This window comes from Panulirus ornatus, chromosome 19, assembly GCF_036320965.1.
Source record: "Panulirus ornatus isolate Po-2019 chromosome 19, ASM3632096v1, whole genome shotgun sequence".
In the NCBI taxonomy this organism is placed as follows: domain Eukaryota; kingdom Metazoa; phylum Arthropoda; class Malacostraca; order Decapoda; family Palinuridae; genus Panulirus; species Panulirus ornatus.
In genome coordinates, this window is record NC_092242.1 from 5,409,208 (window position 1) to 5,434,192 (window position 24,985).

General features: G+C 39.4%; 1 protein-coding gene across 1 annotated transcript in view; it reads right to left on the reverse strand.

The window, feature by feature from the left end:
- The window catches only part of LOC139755666 (neuronal growth regulator 1-like), a 202,039-nt gene that overhangs the window by 53,581 nt on the left and 123,473 nt on the right, over positions 1 to 24,985 (reverse strand). The window contains exon 2 of the mRNA XM_071674317.1: positions 1,226 to 1,306. Within this exon, the coding sequence (XP_071530418.1) occupies positions 1,226 to 1,306 (81 nt within the window). The remainder of the gene's footprint in view (positions 1 to 1,225; positions 1,307 to 24,985) is intronic.

Consider the following 24,985-nt stretch of genomic DNA (forward strand, 5'->3'; position numbering starts at 1 on the left):
GTAAGAAGCCTAAAGAAGGAATAATAATAACAAGACTAGATATCAAAAGATAAGAGTATCAAACATGACGAAACAGGAGATCTGAGATAGAATGATGAGACCGAACTCCAGAAACTAATGATAAATGACAAAAAGAGGAGAAATGAGATAACTTTTATGAGGTTCTTTTATGAAAAGTATGAGGGATTAGATTTTATGAATGTGATGTGCGAGTGGCCAATGTGTGCAATGTCCTGTGTAAGTGTGTAATGTGTTAATATGATATGCCATTCATATGTGGGTTATATGTAGATGTGGTAACTAAGTCGTCTGTAGCAGTGACCGAGAACACATATATAAAACGAGACGTCATTGAGAAATTAGATCATTTAGCACAACATGTTATCCTTCGTCCAGATAACCAAATGGTCAGGAAATATATGACCTATAACACTTATGACCTATAACACTTATGATTGGTTTCTATCTTGTTCGCCTATACGACCTTCGTAGTTGATGAGCCAATCACCAGAGGCGTTGTATCCGCCGTTTAAACATGTTGTTAATGTTCGATCGGTTGCATTTTTCCATGCCACTAATTTTATTAAATAGATATAACTTTACTCCGTACGATGTATCATCTGATGATGCAAATGGATGATATCATCCAGGTATACGAATTTTTACGATTCTCCAGCTATCACTTGGAGACCTCATTTGGTTCAGATAACATTATTTTCTCTACTCTGTCACTGATGATATTCATCCTCGTTCTAATGGTTACATTTCCAGATAGTATGCAATTCTATCGTTACTTAATTACTTTAAAAATATTCATCCTTTTCGATGGTTCGTCGATATGACACTTCAGTTATTAATTTCCTTTTGAATCCATTTTCAAAGTGATTATCTTGGTAGGACAATACTGTTGTGCTTTCTGTCTATGGAACACACACACACACACACACACACACATATATATATATATATACATATATACATATATATATATATATATATATATATATATATATATATATATATATATATATTAGCTGAGTGCCATCGACTATGTAATTACTGATTGCATGCATGTCTTAGTTTGCATAAATGAGAAGTATTTCATGGATAAGCAGTGGTGGCTGGTAACTCTCTCTCGCTCTCATACTCACACACACACACACACACACACACGTACGTCAATATGAAAGCCAAAGAGGAACTACAAAATATATAGAAGACTTACCGGAAGGTATGAGAAAATAAAGAATTAAGACGAGCATTGTTGGAACGTCCATTATTCTCGTCAGCTCAGTGTAGTCCTCATCTAGAAGAAGAAGAAGAAAGACGCGTGAGTTCAAACTGGTGAGGGCCAAAAAAAAAAAAAAAAAAAAAAGAAATTCCCTTCAAGAAAATGTATTAGTCATTATACATGGAGCCTAGAAATGTCCATTACTTTTTGAAGGTTTGTCGAAAACTTTGGACATTAATCGGGATAACGTGGGAGGCGAACGCTCTCCACTGGAAACTTCGCCCGTTAAAAGATTCTCAAGGATGGAGGAAATAAATTTGTACTCAGCTCTTCTATCCATTCTTGATATCAGAATTTATAATATATCTATCATGTTTGTGGCAAGTTCTGGCATGGATGTGTATGTACCGTTTTCTATGTTTATTAACATGGTTGGTCATTTGAACATACTGTCTCTACTTCATGCTGTCCCTATTACTTAATACCCCTGGTATACACACTCCTAGTATACACTGTGCCTGATTCATGCAGTTCCCTAGTACACACTATACCTTGTTCATATATCCCAAGTACAACCTATTTCCATTCAATGTTGTCTCTGGTAATGTCTTCTAAACCCCATTTCACAATTCTTGCTCATCATGTAAATATTTCCTTCATTATCTTCACCCTATTACACAGTTGTCTGATGAGGAATACATAAAGAGTTTTACCATAATACAAAGGAATACAAAGACAATGTAATTGAATACAAAGACAATGTAATTGGTGGAGCGTCAGATTCCTGGGTCACTTCGAGTCTGTATTTGCAAGATATCAAGATATCAAGACACACACACAATAGTTGTGGTAAGATTTGTTATCATAGTTGTGGTAAAAGTTGTTATCCTTGTTATTCATTTCGTATAGTTTCCTTAATCCTCGCAAATTCCAATAATCTTAATGATGCCATTAATCTACAAAGGGTCTCATGTATTCTCTTTTGTTTTTCTTTTTCCTTCGTATACTAGATGATAGTGTGTGTCAAAATCATTGAATCTATATTTGTAATTTTGAAATATATTACATCAATGTGGTTTTATTAATGGCCAATGTTAAGAATGCTATTCTCTACGTGTTCATAAAGACTTGAAAGTTTAGGATGAATTCAACTTCAATTCCCTCTAAAACCGACGCCTTTTTTCCTACATAGGATATTATTGAGCTTGTGGTAATATGCGATGTCTTAGAAGGGGACGAAACTGTGATGAATATGATCCTCTTGAGAAGGAGAGAGAGAGAGAAAGAGAGAGAGAGAGAGAGAGAGAGAGAGAGAGAGAGAGAGAGAGAGAGAGAGAGAGAGAGAGAGAGAGAGAGAGAGAGAGAGAAACTGGAAAGGCTTTTCTGTAAAAACGTAATCCTCCAAGGGATGGAGACTGGAAACCCCACAAGACACAAAAAGTCTTCGGGAGGGGCTGTTGCCTCGCCCCTTGCTGTGGTAAACATAATCTTCCACAAGAGATAAGCGTCTGGCTGATGTAGAAAATACGAGAGGCTTGAGAAGTTTACCCTGAAAAAAGAAAAGAAATCCTGTTCTTTATAGAAAACGGACTATAAGGGTAAATGGAGAACGGCGTGTGAAGATAGATGAAAACGAACGAGGAGGATAAGTAGAAAACGTAGTGTGAAGTGGAAAAACGGATTGCGTGTTGGGCGCGCAAGATGGCCCATGCCAGATGACAAATGATACGTGAAAACTGACAAATGGTGAACAACATGAAGGGGGAAGTGACGGGCTGAGGCAGATGTGAATATTGGGCGGCGTGGGACACCCCGAGGAAATGACCACACGCGAAGAATGACAAGAGACCGATATGCTAGGCTTAAAGGAAGGTACAACCACCCAAAACACAGGCAGGTATGAGACAGTGTTCGTATGGTGAGTGGAACACAGCCCACTAGGCATCACACAGCACATCCATCTGTGAGCCAGTGCATCACACGGCAATGAAGAACAGCCCTCTGTGTCACAGTCCATGGCACAGCAACACAGGACAGCCTTCTGTGTCACAGTCCATGGCACAGAAACACAGAACAGCCTTCTGTGTCACAGTCCATGGCACAGCAACACAGGACAGCCTTCTGTGTCACAGTCCATGGCACAGCAACACAGGACAGCCTTCTGTGTCACAGTCCATGGCACAGAAACACAGAACAGCCTTCTGTGTCACAGTCCATGGCACAGCAACACAGGACAGCCTTCTGTGTCACAGTCCATGGCACAGCAACACAGGACGGCCATCTGTGACTCACTCCATCAGAGTACAACGAAGGAAAAATTGCGTGGGTACAGTGGCTCAGATCATAACACAGGATTACCGTATGACGTCATACTATGATCTAAAACAAAAGCGAATCGGGACCGAATCAAAAGCACGAGTTCTTGTTTACATAAAGACGCTAAGTGCTTGTTGCTGGGATAAGGGGCGTTAGCCTGAGGTATATATATCGATACAGGACTTGAGGCTTAGTGATCTATTTGCCTATTTCGCTACTCCACTCCACACTCAGCCACGCGTTTCTGATCTCTTCTGCAGTCGTTAACAGTCTCCACCGAGTCCAGTGGTCTGTTGCTGTAAACATTCCTTGTTTCATTCCTTTGAGGTCACAGGTCATGGTGGCTGCTTTGAGGTCATCTCTCGAGTCAGTGAAGCTTCCTAGGTATAGTGCACGACTGTGTGTTGTGTGTCTATTCATATGATGTTCGTCTGGTCTTCGTGAAAGCATTAGTTATTAGTTAACGTACAGATGGCTATTGTAGGTGTTTCCCCCCAGCGTGTCTTGTCGAAGCTCCACCGGAACCGATGCATAATGATATGCCTTTCACTGGTTTATTACATTTAGAATAACGTGTTTGATAACGTCATACATAAACCACCTTGACCTAGACATCTGGATTGTAAATGTCTCTCATTAAACTCCAGTGAGGTCATGCTGTTAGCCATATTCGTCTTCATTCAAGAGTTTATGATTGTGTTTCTTGTTTCGACCAGTTATAGTCCTCTCATTATTGGGTCACTGATCTAAAATCCCACTTCAGTTTATGATGATGTTCACTTCATCGAGGTCATTACTACAACGAAGGTTCCATGTGATTCATCCTATTAAGAAACTACGCATCAACTCATCATTATAGTGCAAGTCTATTCTATTCCTTTATTGCTAACTAGTGATACAAGATGAGCATTTGCTGACGCATCGGTCATTGGCGAGGAGGGGAGTATTCATTACCTACAAGGACCTGTCAGCTGGCGTGTTCTTGCTGAGGGAAAACACATCGGACAAGGGACGATTTACAAAGGCCATAATGACACGACTGGAGAGCCGTGTCCTCATACACCTTCCTGAGTGCGTAGCTCAGATGGACATGATAGCGACGCTGTTGCTACCTCGAGCCTACACACATGTACGTCAGAGATGAGGGTTCTTGCCGGGCAAGTTTCGTTTCTCAAGAACACGTTTAGTAGTAAACGCTTCCCTTGATCCTCTGTTGGTTTCTACGTAGCTTTACTGTGTTCTGAGTAGCTCTTTTGTGCTCTAAGTGGCTCTTTTGTACCCTTAGTGGTTCTGTTGTCCCGTGAGTGGCTCTGTTGTGCCCTAAGTGATTCCTTGTGCCCTAAAAGGCTCTGTTGCGCTGTAAGTGGCTCTGTTGCGCTCTAAGTGACTCCCTGTGCCCTAAAAGGCTCTGTTGTGCCCTAAGTGGCTCTGTTGCGCTCTACGTGGCTCTGTTGCGCTCTAAATGGCTCTTTTAAGTTCTTAGTGGCTCTGTTATATTGTTATATTGTTATATTGTTATGATCTAAGTGGTTCTGTTGTGCTCTAAGTGGCTCTGTTGTGCCCTAAGTGGCTCTGTTGTGCCCTAAGTGGTCCTAATTTCTCACAAGAGCGTAGAGCTCGTCTCTATAGGGTTAGTACGCAGCTTAGTGGAAGGCAAGCCTCCTTGAACACCTGACAAACATCGTGTGAGATTTGGCGAGCTTGAGGCCCTGGAGGTAAATCCCATCGTGACCCTCTTCACGTGATGGAAGGGCCTCCCCGTCAGCGCTCCTGAAGGAGGAGAAGGAGGAGGAGAGACTGAAGCTGCACAATGCATGTTTACGATGGAAAAAAAAAAGGAAGCAAAAAATAGATCATTTAAACTTTTGGTAATTCTCAATGTTAATAAATATCTTGGAATGTCGATGATATGATTCGCAAGTGAATTAAGAGTTTAAAAGGTTGTTTACACTTAAGAGATATGCCAAGATGCCGTCTTAATCAAGGGCTGTGAAGGACAATGGATGTTCGGTTTGGTATATTGATGTTAGATATAGTGATCTATGATACGGCGCACAGATTGTGGTTATAGCTATACGTATTCACGTGAGGATAATTAACAAATATTTCGTATACAATGTTGATAATTCTGGTAGAATTTCTGTCAGTGTTAATACCACGGAACAATTTAAGGGCTCAATGTAATATGGCGAATATCTGAAATATATATATATATATATATATATATATATATATATATATATATATATATATATATATACTCTTTGTAATCCAGGAGGAACACATAATCATAGACAATAAAAGTACATTGGTCCAGGCTATTAGCATGATTTCATAACGTAGAATAACAATAAATGAAATATCTCATTTAGATCTTCGGAAATAGAATAGATATTCATAATTAGTATACTAGGATTATCGAAACATAACCTCATTAATGATAATGATATTTTAGGTTGGAACATGAATCTTATGGGTCGACTTGCTAGAAGGTATAATTGGGAATAATTACCATAGGAACCTTTACTGGCCAGATAACTTTAGATAAATCTAAACACTTAAAGGAATCAAGAATGGATTGATTCAAGATATTTGTGATGAAAAAATGGTTCCGGTGTGTTTTTTTTTTTTTCGCCTTCGTGTGGTTGGTCTGCACACAAAAACTATGGGAAGCAGCAGCGACCAGGCTCATGCCATAGGTTCAAGCGCCTTAGTGATAGAAACGCTTGCTGACACCTTATGATTCCAGAGGCCGGAGTAATACCTGTAGAATAGGGAGAGGGCAGCAACGACGACATGGCGGAGAGAGAGAGAGAGAGAGAGAGAGAGAGAGAGAGAGAGAGAGAGAGAGAGAGAGAGAGAGAGAAGGTTTGGTCTAAAAGACTTGAAACCTTGGGAGTGCAAAGACGTGAAAGTCTTTCGATTCCACTCTGGCTACAAGAGGGGGTTTAGAAGAAGATCCAATCCAGATATGAGAGCAATATGTTGGGTCGAAAATAAAAGAATAGTCATGGAACAGATTCTGATAGACCTTACACACCATCCCTGAATTTTGGAAAGCAAAATTTTGTCATGTTCAGTACATAAGATCTTTCAGGATAGAGTAAGGGACATTACTACTTCGTATTTCCTTTTCCATTCTTCTTTCCCTTTTCACCCACCTCTTCCTCTTAGTTCTGACCCTTTCCATTGACCCTGACACCGAACCCTGACCCCCTTATACCGCATCCCTGATCGACTCCCCCCCCCCCACCCACACACACACACACACACACATACACACACACACAAAACAGTGTTGGCAGAAAGGCACATGAAGATCATCTTCAGCTTCCTTTCAACGAAGCTTTACCATCAAAAGGCCAGGAAGCCTTTTCCTAAGCGAGCGCACACCTCCAGCTCATATCATCATTGCTTGATACATATTATTTTTTATTCTCTAATGTTTCCAAAGAAAATGGACGACTTGTGGAGGAGACAGTTTCCGAAGGTGATTTCTGTGGTTTTTGATGATGATGTGTCGTTGCTCGCACGGATGTGTGCGCGATGGTTCGTTTGTATATCAGAGTTTAGGAGTGTTTTTTTTTTGTGTGTGTGTTTGTTCATGTGTGTGTGTGTGTATGTGCTATTTATGATTACTATTTGTGTGTTATGGAGCGAGAGTTTTACACTGGTCTGTGTGTGTGTGTGTGTGTGTGTAATCTAATTCGTCAATATACATAGACATACAACAGTATACATCTACATACTTCCGTAAACACTAGAAATATTTAGTATGCGAGACTCAGTCACTAGCACACATTTGGCATAACAACATTCCTTAAAGTCTTTTCTCGTGTATCATGATTTTGAAATGTATTTTTTCTTACGTCATTTATCATAAAAGATATTGATATCTACAACCATAACTAAAGGTGAATAAATTTGTCTTATGATAGTATCTACTTGAAGTAAATATTTGGCAATTCTATTATTCTGTTATTATTATCTTAACGCAAGCGCTGAAGATTTAGACTGAATTTAATGATTGTAATCAATATTAATTGGAATTTGCAATCTTCATTCTCCTTCGGAATCTTTTCAATATTATGAAAATATATGAAACATTGATATACTTCCTTCAAATTCTCATTACCAGACAGTGAACGTTTAATTCTGTAAAGAAAACTGAAAGAAATGAAGCACTTAATTTCTTCTTTTTTTTTTCTCTCACAAAAGGTTCTCCAGTAAATGCAGATTCCATTAACGACTTGGGATTTTCAGTAAATCATTTTCAAAGTGGTTGAGTGAAAATCCTTCTCTTTATAGTGAAATATTTATAGAAAGGTATCGAACATTACTCGTCAAGCCATAGATGTTTCACACACACGCTAGCAACCCTTACTTCTGCTGTCGAAGTATTGGGAAGGTATATACATACATACGAAGAAGTAAAACCAGATTCGATTTCACATCTTATACTGTTTAGAGAGATGGATCAATGTTGTGTACTTGCACCATAATAAGCATAGGGTATTACACCTGCGTTCATAAAGGAGTAAAAAAAAAAAGGCGTTCGTTTTGGGAAGATCTATTAAAGAAGAAAAAAAAGCATAATAATGATTGAGTTTAAGGGTTTCAACACCTCTGTAAGGATGATCTTCAAAGTGTATCATATCGAGAGGGGTGGATTAGCTTAACGCCCATGGCAGAGTGGAGGAATAATGACTTTCGGAGTTGGAACTTCCAACGAGAATTTGCTTCGAGAATTACGGCATATAGGACTGGCTTGGAGGATTACCTCCTCATGGTTTGTGGTGGAATGGAGGATTACCCTCAGCACTTCGCGGCTACGTGGAGGATTAGCCTCAGAGCTTGCAGGAGAGTGGAGGATTAGCTTAAAGACTTTTGCAGCTAACGTGGAGCTTGAGGGGAGAATGGAGGACTTGCTTCTTCAGTCTTTTGCAGCTGAAGTGGGAGTGCGAGGGGAGGGATCTCACCTGCAGAGCATGCAGGAAGGTGGAGGATTTGCCTGAGAATAGCACAGCTAAAGGATCAGATGCGATTCGGAATTGGCCGCTAAGTGGAGCGATAGCTTTGGAGTTTGCATCTACGAGAGAAAATGATCTTCCAGATCTTTATATATATTTTTTCTTTTTTTTTTTTTTTTTTGCTTTGTCGCTGTCTCCCGCGTTTGCGAGGTAGCGCAAGGAAACAGACGAAAGAAATGGCCCAACCCACCCCCATACACATGTATATACATACGTCCACACACGCAAATATACATATCTACACAGCTTTCCATGGTTTACCCCAGACGCTTCACATGCCTTGATTCAATCCACCGACAGCACGTCAACCCCGGTATACCACATCGCTCCAATTCACTCTATTCCTTGCCCTCCTTTCACCCTCCTGCATGTTCAGGCCCCGATCACACAAAATCTTTTTCACTCCATCTTTCCACCTCCAATTTGGTCTCCCTCTTCTCCTCGTTCCCTCCACCTCCGACACATATATCCTCTTGGTCAATCTTTCCTCACTCATTCTCTCCATGTGACCAAACCATTTCAAAACACCCTCTTCTGCTCTCTCAACCACGCTCTTTTTATTTCCACACATCTCTCTTACCCTTACGTTACTTACTCGATCAAACCACCTCACACCACACATTGTCCTCAAACATCTCATTTCCAGCACATCCATCCTCCTGCGCACAACTCTATCCATAGTCCACGCCTCGCAACCATACAACATTGATATATATATATATATATATATATATATATATATATATATATATATATATATATATATATATATATATATATATATATATATATATATATATTACTCTTTCTTGCAAAGGTGAAATATTACAATGAACACGACAGAATCTGGGAAGATAAACACTGGAGGTAAGGATAATATATTCCCTCGTACACAGTGTCATAATACAATGTCATCACACCGTAAGAAAAAAAGAAGATATAAAACGAAAGGATAAAAAAAGAAGAAAAAAGAAAGGGCCGCTCAAAAGCAGGAGGACGTAAGAAAGAAAAATGCCTCAAGATAGTAAAACTGTGCCAGACGCCAGGAGAAAGAGAGAGTCAGGCGCACATAAGTTGGATAAGAAAAAAAAAACACACACACAACAAAAAACTGCGACTTGGAGTTATGGAGAAGACCTGGGCTAAGAACGTGTTCCGAAAGTACACAAGGATGGCAAGGCAAATATAGAAGAACGAGGACAAGGCAGCCTGGACAAACAAGCGAGGCTAACTAGCAAAAACTATTCTGAGAAAGAGGAGGTGCGTCTCTCCTGTGTGTATGTGTGTGTGTGTGTGTGTCCTCAACAGATGCTGAATTTCGTGTGTGTGTGTGTGTGTGTGTGTGTTGTTTTTTTTTCTTTCATTTTTTTCTTTCCTCTTCTTCTTCGCCTGAAATTTCGTAGTTGAGAGATTTTTCGTCTTCTTGCACACGAGAGAGAGAGAGAGAGAGAGAGAGAGAGAGAGAGAGAGAGAGAGAGAGAGAGAGAGAGAGAGAGTATTGTGTTCCGTTGCCACATCTCTGAAAGAAGGGTAGGATATGAAAGACGACGTAGAATGGGGGACAAAACGAAGTAAAACTGTTGAAGAAAATCTGTTTTTACACTGAACTGAAAACCTTTTTCTTGGAACAAATGTAAAGGACAGATTTACATACAGATGAATATGACATATAGGTGAATATTCTTCAACTTATGTTTCAATATATTCTGATTCTATCAACCGCATGTAACACCATCTTGGGGTAAACAAAAACAAAAGAACCAATTTTCTTTCGTTATGTTCTCACTAGGTGTATTTTAGAGTCATATATGCAATGTGGGACTTGATGAAAACGTTTCTCTTCGTTGTTTACCAGAAAACGTTTCTCACAAGTTCTGACGAAATCTACCAACGAGTCATACTGACACATATTGGCACACATAGTGACACATAATTCAAGTGTTGAGTGTAAGTTACTTAACACAGATGGAAGAGGTGAGGTGTTTTGGTATCAACTCATAAATACAGCTAATGTATGAGAGTTCTTGACCCGACAGGTATTGTGGTATAGGAAAGTTATACACGCTTGCGCCGCTGAATACACCAACGTTGCACGTTTTCTTGCCCCGAGACACAATGGAAACCCTTAGTTTATTGCTGGAAACCGAAACTCATATATTTGTAATTGTCATACGACTACCTCACACAAAATTATCTATGTCTAATACATCGCCTTCTGATATATACATATATATATATATATATATATATATATATATTCTTCGGCAATGTATATTGAATAAATGTGAATACAATACACACACACACACACACACACACACACACACATGTATACGGTAGATCAAGCAGTGGGGTTTCAAATCCTCTTTTCCTTTTTTTTTTAAGATATAATAAAACTAAATCTCTAACGTCAGGAACCAGCAATACCCTCAAAACAATATCCCGGAACCAGGAAGGTTTTAAATTACGTTCTTTAAAAAGAAGGAAAATCATTATCAAGCCGTCCCAAGATGCTCTCAGACAGTGTTGAAATGAATGACTCTTTCATACCGCGAAGTTGGGTTCAAACCAGTTAAGACAGACGAGACGCCACAATCAGGGCCGTCGTGTGTCGGGAGGAAGTGGTAAAGTATGACTGTCAATTTTGACTGGTCAAGGTTTTTTTTTATACAGGGGGAAATGGAAGACGATAAGTTCCCAAGTGCACTTTTGTGTAATAATCACATCATCAGGGGAGACACAAGAAAGAAATATAACAGTCAGTTGATATACAACGAGCAGCCGTAGCTAGGACGCCTTATATATATAGATATATATTTCATTTATTTATTATGCTTTGTCGCTGTTTCCCGCGTTAGCGAGGTAGCGCAAGGAAACAGACGAAAGAGTGGCCCAACCCACTCATATACTCACACACACATATACATATTATATATATATATATATATATATATATATATATATATATATATATATATATATATATATATATATATATATATAAACTAATATTTTTTTCAGCCCGAGCCAGTCTTATATCCATGTAACACACATGAAAACGAACCAACCGTAATATTGCCATGTCCCACACTACAGCAAAACGTTGGCAGTACGCAACACACACGAGGATGTGTCACCAGCAGGACACATTTAAATGTAAATGACAGAATGGTAGAGAACGGGAATCGCTCCCAGAATAGATTTTTTTTCTAAACTGTCGTCGTCCTGATATATATATATATATATATATATATATATATATATATATATATATATATATATATATATATATATATATATATATATATATATTAGTCCTAGCTTCGTCTCTTCGATGTATATCAACTGACTTGTATTTGTCTCTTGTGTCTACCTTGATGATGTGATTATTACACGAAAGTGCACTTGGGAACTTATTGTGTTTCATTTTCCCCGTGGACTTATAGGAATATATATATATATATATATATATATATATATATATATATATATATATATATATATATATTATTCTCTCGATAATTTTTTGGATATTCTTCGTACCAGGGTAATGATTCTGTTTCCCTTTCATATTCCTGTACTCTCTCTCTCTCTCTCTCTCTCTCTCTCTCTCTCGTAGTCAGCGCCTGTGATCTATGCGGAGGGTCAAATGATCATATCCCTGGTTCAAACTAGACATAAACACGGTCTTAACTGCCATGATAATAGAACTTTCAGTTGCAGTCTGCCTTCCATTATATTAATTAGATTTTCTTCTTCACGGTTCCACATATTCTTTTTCTTTCTTCTTTTTTTCTAATGTGTTTGTGTCTAGACGTTCCTGCGTTTCCTGATGAAGGCATTAAACTTAGCTGGATCCTTGCCAAGCACTGCCACTAGTCTTATCATAGTTGACCAGGCTCTGTCTTCTTTCGTTCTCAAGGAATATATATATATATATATATATATATATATATATATATATATATATATATATATATATATGTATATTGATATTATTATTATTTTGCTTTGTCGCTGTCTCCCGCGTTAGCGAGGTAGCGCAAGGAAACAGACGAAAGAATGGCCCAACCCACCCACATACACATGTATATACATACACGTCCACACACGCAAATATACATACCTATACATCTCAACGTATACATATATATATATATATATATATATATATATATATATATATATATATATATACAGGCATATACATATATACACATGTACATAATTCATACTGTCTGCCTTTATTCATTCCCATATATATATATATATATATATATATATATATATATATATATATATTTTACACCATACCTTACCTTCCTGATCCAGGAGTTCCATCTATTCTCTATGAGACTCCCTCAACGCTCAGAAAGCCAGCCACGTCTGCTGGATGGAACCACAAGTTTAGTGATGTGTGTGTGTGTGTCATGTTTGGAGGGAGGGGGAGTACAGGTAATCTGAGCGATAGGTGTTCAGTGTCTCCATTGTGGTAGTTGGCTCATGGTTATGAAAGTTCAATCAGTGGTTGTTGTGGTGTAGGGATGGGTGATGTTCCGAGTTTAGAACATGAAAGTGTAACTCGTACATGTCTTGGGAATGTAGTTTCAGATGAGTGTTTATTAGGAGGGCGGTTGTTTGATGCTTGAGAGTCGGTCACTTCGGTGTGTGTATATGGTTTGTCAGTGTTGTATTGGCTGGGTTGTGAGGACCTGTGAGTATGAGGTGATGAAATATGAAGCAAGTGGTAAGATTTCTTTTTTTGGAAGTCGGTAGTTACAGAGAGGTTTGGATAGAAAGGGTCTCGAGCAGTTGCAAAGAATTGAGTGATAATATATATATATTTTTTTTTTCATACTATTCGCCATTTCCCGCGTTAACAAGGTAGCGTTAAGAACAGAGGACTGGACCTTTGAGGGAACATCCTCACCTGGCCCCCTTCTCTGTTCCTTCTTTTGGAAAATTAAAAAAAAAAAAACTGAGAGGGGAGGATTTCCAGCCCCCCGCTCCCTTCCCTTTTAGTCGCCTTCTACGACACGCAGGGAATACGTGGGAAGTATTCTTTCTCCCCTATCCCCAGGGATAATAAATATATATATATATATATATATATATATATATATATATATATATATATATATATATATATATATGATTAGATTCACGGTCTTGCTTACACTAACTTAAACACAAAACACTTTAAATCTACATACTTGAAGAAGTACCCTGTGGCTTATAGATTAATAATGACACAATATCTACTTCTGGCACCGTCACGAAAAATATGGAAACCCGCCATAGGAAAAATGGAAAACGATGTCACAAGATAACTCAAAACGTATAGAATGGTTTCGTAAAGCCACAAGACTATTTTTTTGAGAGCAGGCTTTTAAAAGCAAAGAAAGATCAAGTCATTCTACAAGACTCCCAGGGAGTGCTGCTGTGAATAGCGCTTTTATACCAAGCAACTGGGTTCAAACGCATTACGACAGACGGAGGAGAGAGAGAGAGAGAGAGAGAGAGAGAGAGAGAGAGAGAGAGAGAGAGAGAGAGAGAGAGAGAGAGAGAGAGGAGCCCACTCAATGCGCCTTCCTGGCTGGGATGGGGGAGGGAGAGGAAAAAAGATATATTTATCAGACAGTCACGAGGTGATATATATATATATATATATATATATATATACCACCTCATGACTGTCTGTTGTATAGTTACAAGTGTTGATATCCATTTGTGGTGCACTCCATCCTGCTTTCCAATACTTCATGACGCTCTCTCTCTCTCTCTCTCTCTCTCTCTCTCTCTCTCTCTCTCTCTCTCTCTCTCTCTCTCGACGAGATCGTACAGCATCGACCCCTTATCAAATGATGTCATACGTACGCTTCTCATTTTTTTTTTTTTAGGCGAGAGTTCAGCTGGAAATGTAAATACAGAGAGAGAGAGATTCTCTCAAATATTTGCAATGCGCTGGATGCATTAATCTTCACCAGGTACGCAAAAAAAAATCCTGGGCGTATATACGGAATCCATGTACTATATAGGTCATTATAAACATAAACGCATGTGGGAACACACGTTTCTTAAAGGAAAGTGTATATACATTTACGTCCGTCACCGTATATATAAACTAGAGATTTCCATACCCATGGATATGCCAAAATACACTGATGTATGTATAATTATCAATTACAAACATTATAATTATCAATTATCATAAAATGATTATTCCATTACTTCATCAGAAATTTATATGAATTCATTACTGCCCCTCTCATTAAAAACACGACTTCTAACAATCATTGTAAACAGCAGTTGAGCCTCCCATATAGTACAATGTTTTTTAGTTATTTTTCATTGTCATATTGTTCAATATAACATTGTTATTATTAGTAGTAGTATTAGTAGTATAAGTAATAGTAGTGATAGTAGTAGTAGTGGTAGTGGTAGTAGTAGTATAAGTAGTAGTAGTAGTAGTAGTAATAGTACGTTTTTAATTTTCCCATCATTATTATTATTATCATTATTGTTATTATCCTTATTATCATCCTTATCATTACTGACGTCATTATCATTTTCTTGAAATCATCATCCATTTCCTGCTACTGATGATTGTAGGTAAATGACGGCGTATCATAACTGAACGCAGCATTTAGTGAAATGAATGAAATGGCGTTGTATTGACTGTAGCATTGCTCGGGCGTATTGCACATTGCTCTCCTGATTATCTCCAGTTTTGCAAGGTAACGTAATTGTTTGGGTAGTTTTGATCCGTTTCATAACTCAGATGCATAGATCATTTTCGTATATCTATTTTTTTTTCCCTCCCCTCCCCTTTGTTATATAAGTTGACGAATTTTCACACAGTTATGGGGGACTTGGATCACTTTTATACAGTAATCACCGCCCTTATCCTATTTTCAGTACGTATATTCCTTTAGCAATGTTCATTTGAAAAGAAAAAAAAAAGAGGCATTTGCATACAGATGTGTGATAACATGTATTCCTCCTCCCACCCGCTTTTCTCTTTCCCGTTTCTATTTCCCTTCATTTTACGTTATGTTTTGTGGAGCTCTTCATTTCTGTTCACTCGACAGGGCCAAGACAAATGTATTCACAGGTTCCAAACACCGATTGCATCGTGTCTCTTCGAGATATTAACATCATTATCTTCAGGAAAATCACTCAAAACGTTCGTGCTTCCATGTATTGTACAAGCAATGAAGAGATCATATGCAATGTCCTTTGCCTTCAGTATATATATATATATATATATATATATATATATATATATATATATATATATATATATATATATATATATATATTATACATTCGCTGGGAGCAGGTTTTCTCTAATGCAAATAGAATTGCATTAGAGAAAACCTGCTCCCAACATACAATAATATGAGTGTGTGTGTGTGTGTGTGTGTGTGTGTGTGTGTGTGATATGTCATGTACTCATAATATTCCGACCTCAATACATAAATATTTAATGGAAGAGTCTGAAGTATCTTTGCAATAAAAAAGTTACAATATAAATCTTGCGTTTTTATCGGATACAAACGCATCTAGTCATTAGGCAAATCCACAATAAAAATAGGATATGATCACGAAATATGAAAAGCGAAAATGTAAGAACATTTAATAACATATGTAGGAGAGAGGAAAAAAGGCAATACATGAGTGCGAATAATGTCTAACGATACTCAAAGACACATCATTAACAGGGAAAAACGAGAAGAATAATGAAAAAAAAGACAAGAAATCTAATTGTCTCTAGGTTTCCTTAGGAAAAAAATAAACTTAAAGGAAGAAATGTTCTATTTTTCCTTCGTAATCTTGGTTTCTCAGTCTTACCATCCTAATGCAGAGATACAAACACTAGAATTCTTGACAAGAGGTACGAAAAAGGTATTTTACCTCCCCGAGTGTGAAGGAAAGCAGATGATATAGATTTTTAATTCCTCCTCCTTCTAATGAAAATATCATCATGCACGACATTCTCTCTCTCTCTCTCTCTCTCTCTCTCTCTCTCTCTCTCTCTCTCTCTCTCTCTCTCTCATAAAAGAAAACAAAGAGATGTTTTGCAAAACTTTCCTTTCATCCACCTTTCCCTAACTTTATCTTTTCTTCTTCAAACACCTTGAGAAACTTGTTTTTTTTTTTTTTTTTTTTTCAAACAAGGTCATTAAACATTCTTTCTCACCATTCTCAATGTTTCAGCGCTCCCACCTACATTTTACTGCTTTACAAATTAACGACAGAAACTTTTTTTAAAGCAATATATTCTGAAACTTTTTTAAAGCAATATATTCTGAAACATTTTTTAAAGCAATATATTCTGAAACTTTTTTAAAGCAATATATTCTGAAACATTTTTTAAAGCAATATATTCTGAAACTTTTTTAAAGCAATATATTCTGAAACTTTTTTTAAAGCAATATATTCTGAAACTTTTTTAAAGCAATATATTCTGAAACTTTTTTAAAGCAATATATTCTGAAACTTTTTTTAAAGCAATATATTCTGAAACTTTTTTTAAAGCAATATATTCTGAAACTTTTTTTAAAGCAATATATTCTGAAACTTTTTTTAAAGCAATATATTCTGAAACTTTTTTTAAAGCAATATATTCTGAAACTTTTTTTAAAGCAATATATTCTGAAACTTTTTTTAAAGCAATATATTCTGAAACTTTTTTAAAGCAATATATTCTGAAACTTTTTTTAAAGCAATATATTCTGAAACTTTTTTTAAAGCAATATATTCTGAAACTTTTTTTAAAGCAATATATTCTGAAACTTTTTATAAAGCAATATATTCTGACACTTTTTTTAAAGCAATATATTCTGACACTTTTTTAAAGCAATATATTCTGAAACTTTTTTAAAGCAATATATTCTGACACTTTTTTTAAAGCAATATATTCTGACACTTTTAAAGCAATATATTCTGAAACTTTTTTAAAGCAATATATATTCTTCTTTGTTTTACGAATTGTTGTATATTTTGTACGTAAAACCCTTCAGAAAGTGTTCTTTACACAATATGTCATTACATGACATTACTAAATCAGGCACTGCATTTTCACATATAGTCTTTTAATGATTCATCGCCATCTCCCGTGTTAGCGAGGTAGCGCCAAAAACAGATGACGAATGGCCGCATTTGCTCATATCCATTCTCTAGCTGTCATGTGCAATACACTAAAACCACAAAACCCGATCCACAACCACACATCACAGACTTTTCCATGGTTTATCCCGGCTGCTTCACATGCTGCTCTGGTTCAGTCCATTGACATCACGTCGACCCCTGTATACCACATCGTTCCAAATCTTTCTATCCCGTCCACACCTTTAACTTTCCTTCATGATCAGGACCCTATCGCTCAATATCTTTCTCATTTCATCTTTCTTTATACATATGTATCCACTAGATTCTACAGCAGGTAACTATAACAAAAGATCTTGATAGCAATGTCGGTTGTAAAACCATATCTTCCTTTAGGCGAACCATAACCACAATATATATGACACTGGTTGCTTCGTATGCCTGTACACGCCTATGTCAAATTCCAGACAAATTGAGTTTGTTAGGCTGGAATTCCCTGAGTTTAGAATGCGCCAGTGCACGTTAATATTGCCCAGCAGAATGGCACCAGTTTGGACTATTATTTTGCCCCCCATATTATTTACTCGTCTGTCTATATATATAAACATCTATCAATCGCCCGGTGGTCATTTATTTCTAACTTTTTTGTGTACCATATATCGTCTTTACCTTTATCTTGTGTTAAGCATTATCTTCTGAAATTATTCCTTACTTAATTTGGTCGATTTTTCTTCATATCTTTCAGACGTTATGAAAATTATCGAAGTATTTTGATTTTTCAAAATGAAAGCTCTAATTATCAATGATTTTTTTTTCGTCCAAGGAAAAAAAAAAAGGTATTTATATCCGTTTCTCAAAAAATCAGTGGAGCGCATGAGGGATTTTTGTATTACAAAATAACGAAAGGGAAAAGAGGGATGATGATTAGTGAGGGAGAGAGACTCTGTGTCTTCTGGAATTAGCTGTTGTCAGGGTAGGTGTCAGTGTTGTCAAGGTGGGTGTCAGTGTTGTCATGGTGGGTGTCAGTGTTGTCAAGGTGGGTGTCAGTGTTGTCATGGTGGGTGTCAGTGTTGTCATGGTGGGTGTCAGTGTTGTCATGGTGGGTGTCAGTGTTGTCATGGTGGGTGTCAGTGTTGTCATGGTGGGTGTCAGTGTTGTCATGGTGGGTGTCAGTGTTGTCAGGGTGGGTGTCAGTGTTGTCATGGTGGGTGTCAGTGTTGTCAAGGTGGGTGTCAGTGTTGTCAAGGTGGGTGTCAGTGTTGTCAAGGTGGGTGTCAGTGTTGTCATGGTGGGTGTCAGTGTTGTCATGGTGGGTGTCAGTGTTGTCAGGGTGGGTGTCAGTGTTGTCAGGGTGGGTGTCAGTGTTGTCAGGGTGGGTGTCAGTGTTGTCAGGGTGGGTGTCACTGATAACTGTAATGAAGAAATGGCCTTGGGAGATTCCACTCACAAGACCACAGTAATGCTAAGACTCTGCTAAAATAATGAGAGAAAAAAAAGAGACCCATTTTACTTTTACATATACCCTCACGTGTCTACGAATATGCCCTCACATGTCTACGAATATGCCCTCACATGTCTACGAATATACACACGTGTCTACGAATATGCCCTCCCGTGTCTACGAATATACACACATGTCCACGAATATGCCCTCATGTCCACGAATATGCCCTCACATGTCTACGAATATACACACGTGTCTACGAATATACCCTCCCGTGTCTACGAATATACACTCATGTGTCTACGAATATACACACATGTCCACGAATATGCCCTCACATGTCTACGAATATACACACGTGTCTACGAATATACCCTCCCGTGTCTACGAATATACACTCATGTGTCTACGAATATACACACATGTCCACGAATATGCCCTCACGGGTCTACGAATATACACACATGTCCACGAATATGCCCTCCCGTGTCTACGAATATACACACATGTCCACGAATATGCCCTCACGGGTCTACGAATATACACACGTGTCTACGAATATACCCTCGTGTGTCTACATGACAATCAGTCGAGAGCAGCTCAGTTTAAGATCCAATTTTCGTCAGCAACTTATCCATTTCTGTTTGGAGTGGCGCCACTCAATCCAATCTTCAACAGTGTTGCTAAAACGTATCTAGGAGTGTGGTGACACAACGTCAACAACTCACTGGAACTGGGGTAGTTAAACAGCTTAACGAGGCGTTGAACTAAACGCCACCAGCACAATTACGAGCCACAACCCAGTTAACCCAGTCTCCTAAGTAGTCAAGATATACTATTCTATTTTTTTTTCCTCTTTCTCTCACACAGCTATTACTATCAAAATGGGAATTTATTCATGAAACGAAAACGAAGTAAATTGTTGCACCAGATTTGAAATTCTAAGCGATGAAAGTTTGCGTCATAAGGATACAGCTGCTCCTCTCATTCAGCTGATGAGTGCTGTTCGTTCCTTTAGCCTTGCATGTTGTGTTCGTTCCTTTAGCCTTGTATATTGTGTTCGTTCCTTTAGCCTTGCATCTTATGTTCGTTCCTTTAGTCTTTCAATTTGTGTTCGTTCCTTTAGTCTTTCAATTTGTGTTCGTTCCTTTAGTCTTTCTATTGGTGTTCGTTCCTTTAGTCTTGCATATTGTCTTCGTTCCTTTAGTCTTGCATATTGTGTTCGTTCCTTTAGTCTTTCAGTTTGTTTACTTCAGTTCACTAAAGAGACGAGGATCCAGAAACCATTCAGAGTCTTTCCTGTCAATATTTGTATTTCAGTCATGGATATATCAGATTCCAGACTTCAGGAATTCAGGAGTATATTCTTTCGTCATATCAGCCCAGGAAGTATGCGAGATATGACATATGTTTGATCTTCCCTTCGTTTTCGCAGGTCAAGTACCCGGAAGGTGCGTTGTATACAGCACGGAGCCAAATATAATTCTTTTTTTTATACTATGAAGAATGATATGAAATATCTTCGAATACTTTCGTCATGAGGTTTCTTGATTTTATACACACACACACACACACACACACACACACAAACAGGCTGATGTTAGTCAAGGTTAATATACGTTTATCCACGAGTCAAAAACCGCCTCTCTAGTCCCCACGGGACCACCAGCCAGCCAGGAGAGAGAGAGAGAGAGAGAGAGAGAGAGAGAGAGAGAGAGAGAGAGAGTCTTTTTATCAATCCAACAGTACGGAAAATTCCACCCACATTCGGTATTCGAATATTTCTCCTTCAAAAATGACTATTCCTCCGTTTCGCAATGATGAGGCTTCATCTGGCGTTGCTTCACGACTCCTCGTACTGGCTCGAAACACGGCTCGAGCAGCCTGATCATCAGGGAGCAGCATTATGGTGAAAAAAAACAAAAAAACTGACACAAACTTCAGCCAAATCGAAAATAAACCACCTTCACTGCTTCGGCGCAGTGTATCGGATCCCCGATGTATTGACAACACCCGATAGATGTATATAAGAAATAGATTCATACAAGCTGAATGAAAAGCTTCACTCGTAGATCCTGTGGTTGTTGTTATCCATTGATCTCGAAAGTGAAACTCCTCGAAGTTACTCTGTGTCTTGTGTGTGGTGTATGAAAGCTTTTCTGCCATAGGAGATTAGTACAGGGGAATGTATTTCTTGCTTTGGATTAATAATAGTCCGTGTGTGTGTGTGTGTGTGTCACTCGTCCTGAGCCTCGACTCACATACCCAGTGGAAGGCTTGGAGGCGTCCAGGCCTTCTGCTGCTACTGCTGCGTGTGAGGGTTCGTTCGTGTAAATAATCCGGGTCTATAATCCGATTAATAGCTAAAGCATATATCAATACTCCATGGCTTCCATGAACGCGAGAGCAGGACGCCTTAAGGACGATGGTACGCTCGTTGAACGCAGTGGTCAAAACCCTTCAGGCGATAAGAATGTAAAGCATTTTCTTACCCCCACCCCTTAAGGAGATACCAGTGTTTCGTGGAATGTTCTTTATTAAAGTAGATTTGAAGGACTGACTTTTAGGTCACCGACTACTCAAAATGATGGAAGTGGGCGTCCGGCACACCGCTGCTGGCACGACGTGGTTTGTATTTCTTATTTTCTTTTACGTGGTCATGATTAGTGTGAGTGACGAAGGAGGATTGGCGGTGAGGGGGCGGGGCGGGCGGGGAGGTGGGAGGCGAAGGTTGAGGTGGCGGGGAGAGAGAGAGAGAGAGAGAGAGAGAGAGAGAGAGAGAGAGAGAGAGAGAGAGTTATTGCTTCCCTGGCAGGAACGTGCCGTCCAGCTTAGTGTCAGTGAGTCATCCTTGGTGGTGGAGGGAGGGAGGGAGGGAGGCGCCCCTCCCTCGAAAGACTGACTGACTTGACTATACAGTTTATCGTCCCAGTCCGTCGTCGTCGTCCTCCGCTCCAGCCCCAAAGACTGCTGTGTTGGCTGGCTTCAAGCCTCCGCCTCACGAAGAGGAGGAGGAGGAAGAATCCAGAGAGAGAGAGAGAGAGAGAGAGAGAGAGAGAGAGAGAGAGAGAGAGAGAGAGAGAAATGGATATCCTTTAAAAATCTTCGCCTCACACGAGATCAAGTCGTAACGACCCCCATCTCTTACGTTATCAAGCCAAAGATTCTTGAAGAACGTGTCAGTCATGAGTATTTGCGAGGAGCAGTAGCCTTAATTTTGCAACTGGTCGTGTCTGAGACTGAACCTTCCTCCTCCTCCACATAAGAATCTATAGATGACAGACTATCGTGGCCCAAGACATCACTTTCATCCATAAACATATATAGATGACGTAGACCATCGTGGCCCAAGGCATCACTTTCATCCATAAAAATCTATAGATGACAGACTATCGTGGCCCAAGACATCACTTTCATCCATAAACATCTATAGATGACGTACGTAGACCATCGTGGCCCAAGACATCACTTTCATCCATAAACATCTATAGATGACGTAGACCATCGTGGCCCAAGGCATCACTTTCATCCATAAAAATCTATAGATGACGTAGACTATCGTGGCCCAAGGCTTCACTTTCAACCATAAAAATCTATAGATGACGTAGACCATCGTGGCCCAAGGCATCACTTTCATCCCTAAAAATCTATAGATGACGTAGACTATCGTGGCCAAGGCATCACTTTCATCCCTTCCTTCGCGACTTCGACGAAACCCTTTACTGCAGCAGAGGAGTACTACCTGACCATCGCATGGCCGTTGTCAATTTGATATACGTTAACTTTTCTTCGTCAAGATTCCTCAAATTCCTCGAGTCCAAATTTGTCCAATGTCAGCCACTCACTGAGTTTAAGGGACTAACACGAGAGCAAAATTACAGTTCACGTATCTGGCTGATTTCTGTAATCAGGCTGTTCCTCACGGCCGAACTAGGCAAGTGGAAATCAATGGTTACGAGAGGGGGCGCCCTGCTCCACCTGGACCAGTCTACATACTGAGGCTAGTCACGCCAGCTGTAACTAAGTCTCAGACTTGCAGTTGGCCAACACCACCAGCCTGTATCGACCATCCACCCTCCTTCCCTCCCTCCCAACCATCCATCCATCCAGTGTGCTCTTACAGCACCACTGACAGACCATCCACATCCCGTCCACTGTGAACACTCGTCAGTAATCAGTAAATTGCCCAAAAAAATAACAACGTTCAGGTAAAGACTTGCATGTCACCTTTCCCCTACGAGGTTCTCCCACCATCATCATAACCCCGTTGGTTCGTATGGATGTATTTCCTATGTATATTTCCAGCCAATGGTTGTAGTAAATTGAATCATTTGATCAACTTATGCAACACCTGATCACACACCGGATACATCATCTCATCAGCTGACATTACACTTGATTACCATGACGTAACACCTGATGATCCATCATACAGCTAAACTCATCAACCGATTCATCACCTGATCAGCTGATGTAGGATCTGATCAGCTGACGTACCAACTGATGTAGGATCTGATCAGCTGACGTACCAACTGATGTAGGATCTGATCAACTGACGTACCAGCTGATGTAGGATCTGATCAGCTGACGTACCAACTGATGTAGGATCTGATCAACTGACGTACCAACTAATGTAGGATCTGATCAACTGACGTACCAGCTGATGTAGGATCTGATCAACTGACGTACCAACTGATGTAGGATCTGATCAGCTGACGTACCAACTGATGTAGGATCTGATCAACTGACGTACCAACTGATGTAGGATCTGATCAACTGACGTACCAGCTGATGTAGGATCTGATCAGCTGACATACCAGCTGATTCAGACACACATACAAAACAAATGACGGTTCAGCACACAAGCTTCCTCATCCCCCAGGGCCAGACCACGTCTCTATAATGTTCACTGGAACAATACCCGAGTGAACTGAACATTACTCTCACTCCCAAGTGATAGAGGGAGTTCCATGATATGATGGAGGGAGTACTAGCCTATACTCTCACTCCCAAGTGATGGAGGGAGTTCCATGATATGATGGAGGGAGTACTAGCCTATATTCTCACTCGCAAGTGATGGAGGGAGTTCCATGATATGATGGAGGGAGTACTAGCCTATACTCTCACTCCCAAGTGATGGAGGGAGTTCCATGATATGATGGAGGGAGTACTAGCCTATACTCTCACTCCCAAGTGATGGAGGGAGTTCCATGATATGATGGAGGGAGTACTAGCCTATACTCTCACTCCCAAGTGATGGAGGGAGTTCCATGATATGATGGAGGGAGTACTAGCCTATACTCTCACTCCCAAGTGATGGAGGGAGTTCCATGATATGATGGAGGGAGTACTAGCCTATACTCTCACTCCCAAGTGATAGAGGGAGTTCCATGATATGATGGAGGGAGTACTAGCCTATACTCTCACTCCCAAGTGATGGAGGGAGTTCCATGATATGATGGAGGGAGTGCTAGCCTATACTCTCACTCCCAAGTGATGGAGGGAGTTCCATGATATGATGGAGGGAGTACTAGCCTATACTCTCACTCCCAAGTGATGGAGGGAGTTCCATGATATGATGGAGGGAGTACTAGCCTATTCCTTGGAGTAAACCTGTGTACTTGACTAAGTAGTACTTGTCCTAGGATTCCTCCTTTCCCTCACGTTGATTTATGGACTTCCCGTCGCGTCTACAAGTGCCAGCAAGGCCAGAGGAAGCGCCAGTCTCTCGTGAGGCAATTTTGACGAGTCATGAAATGCCTTCAGCTTTGTCTGTCGGTGTATTGGTTCTCTCTCTCTCTCTCTCTCTCTCTCTCTCTCTCTCTCTCTCTCTCTCTCTCTCTCCCTCTCTCT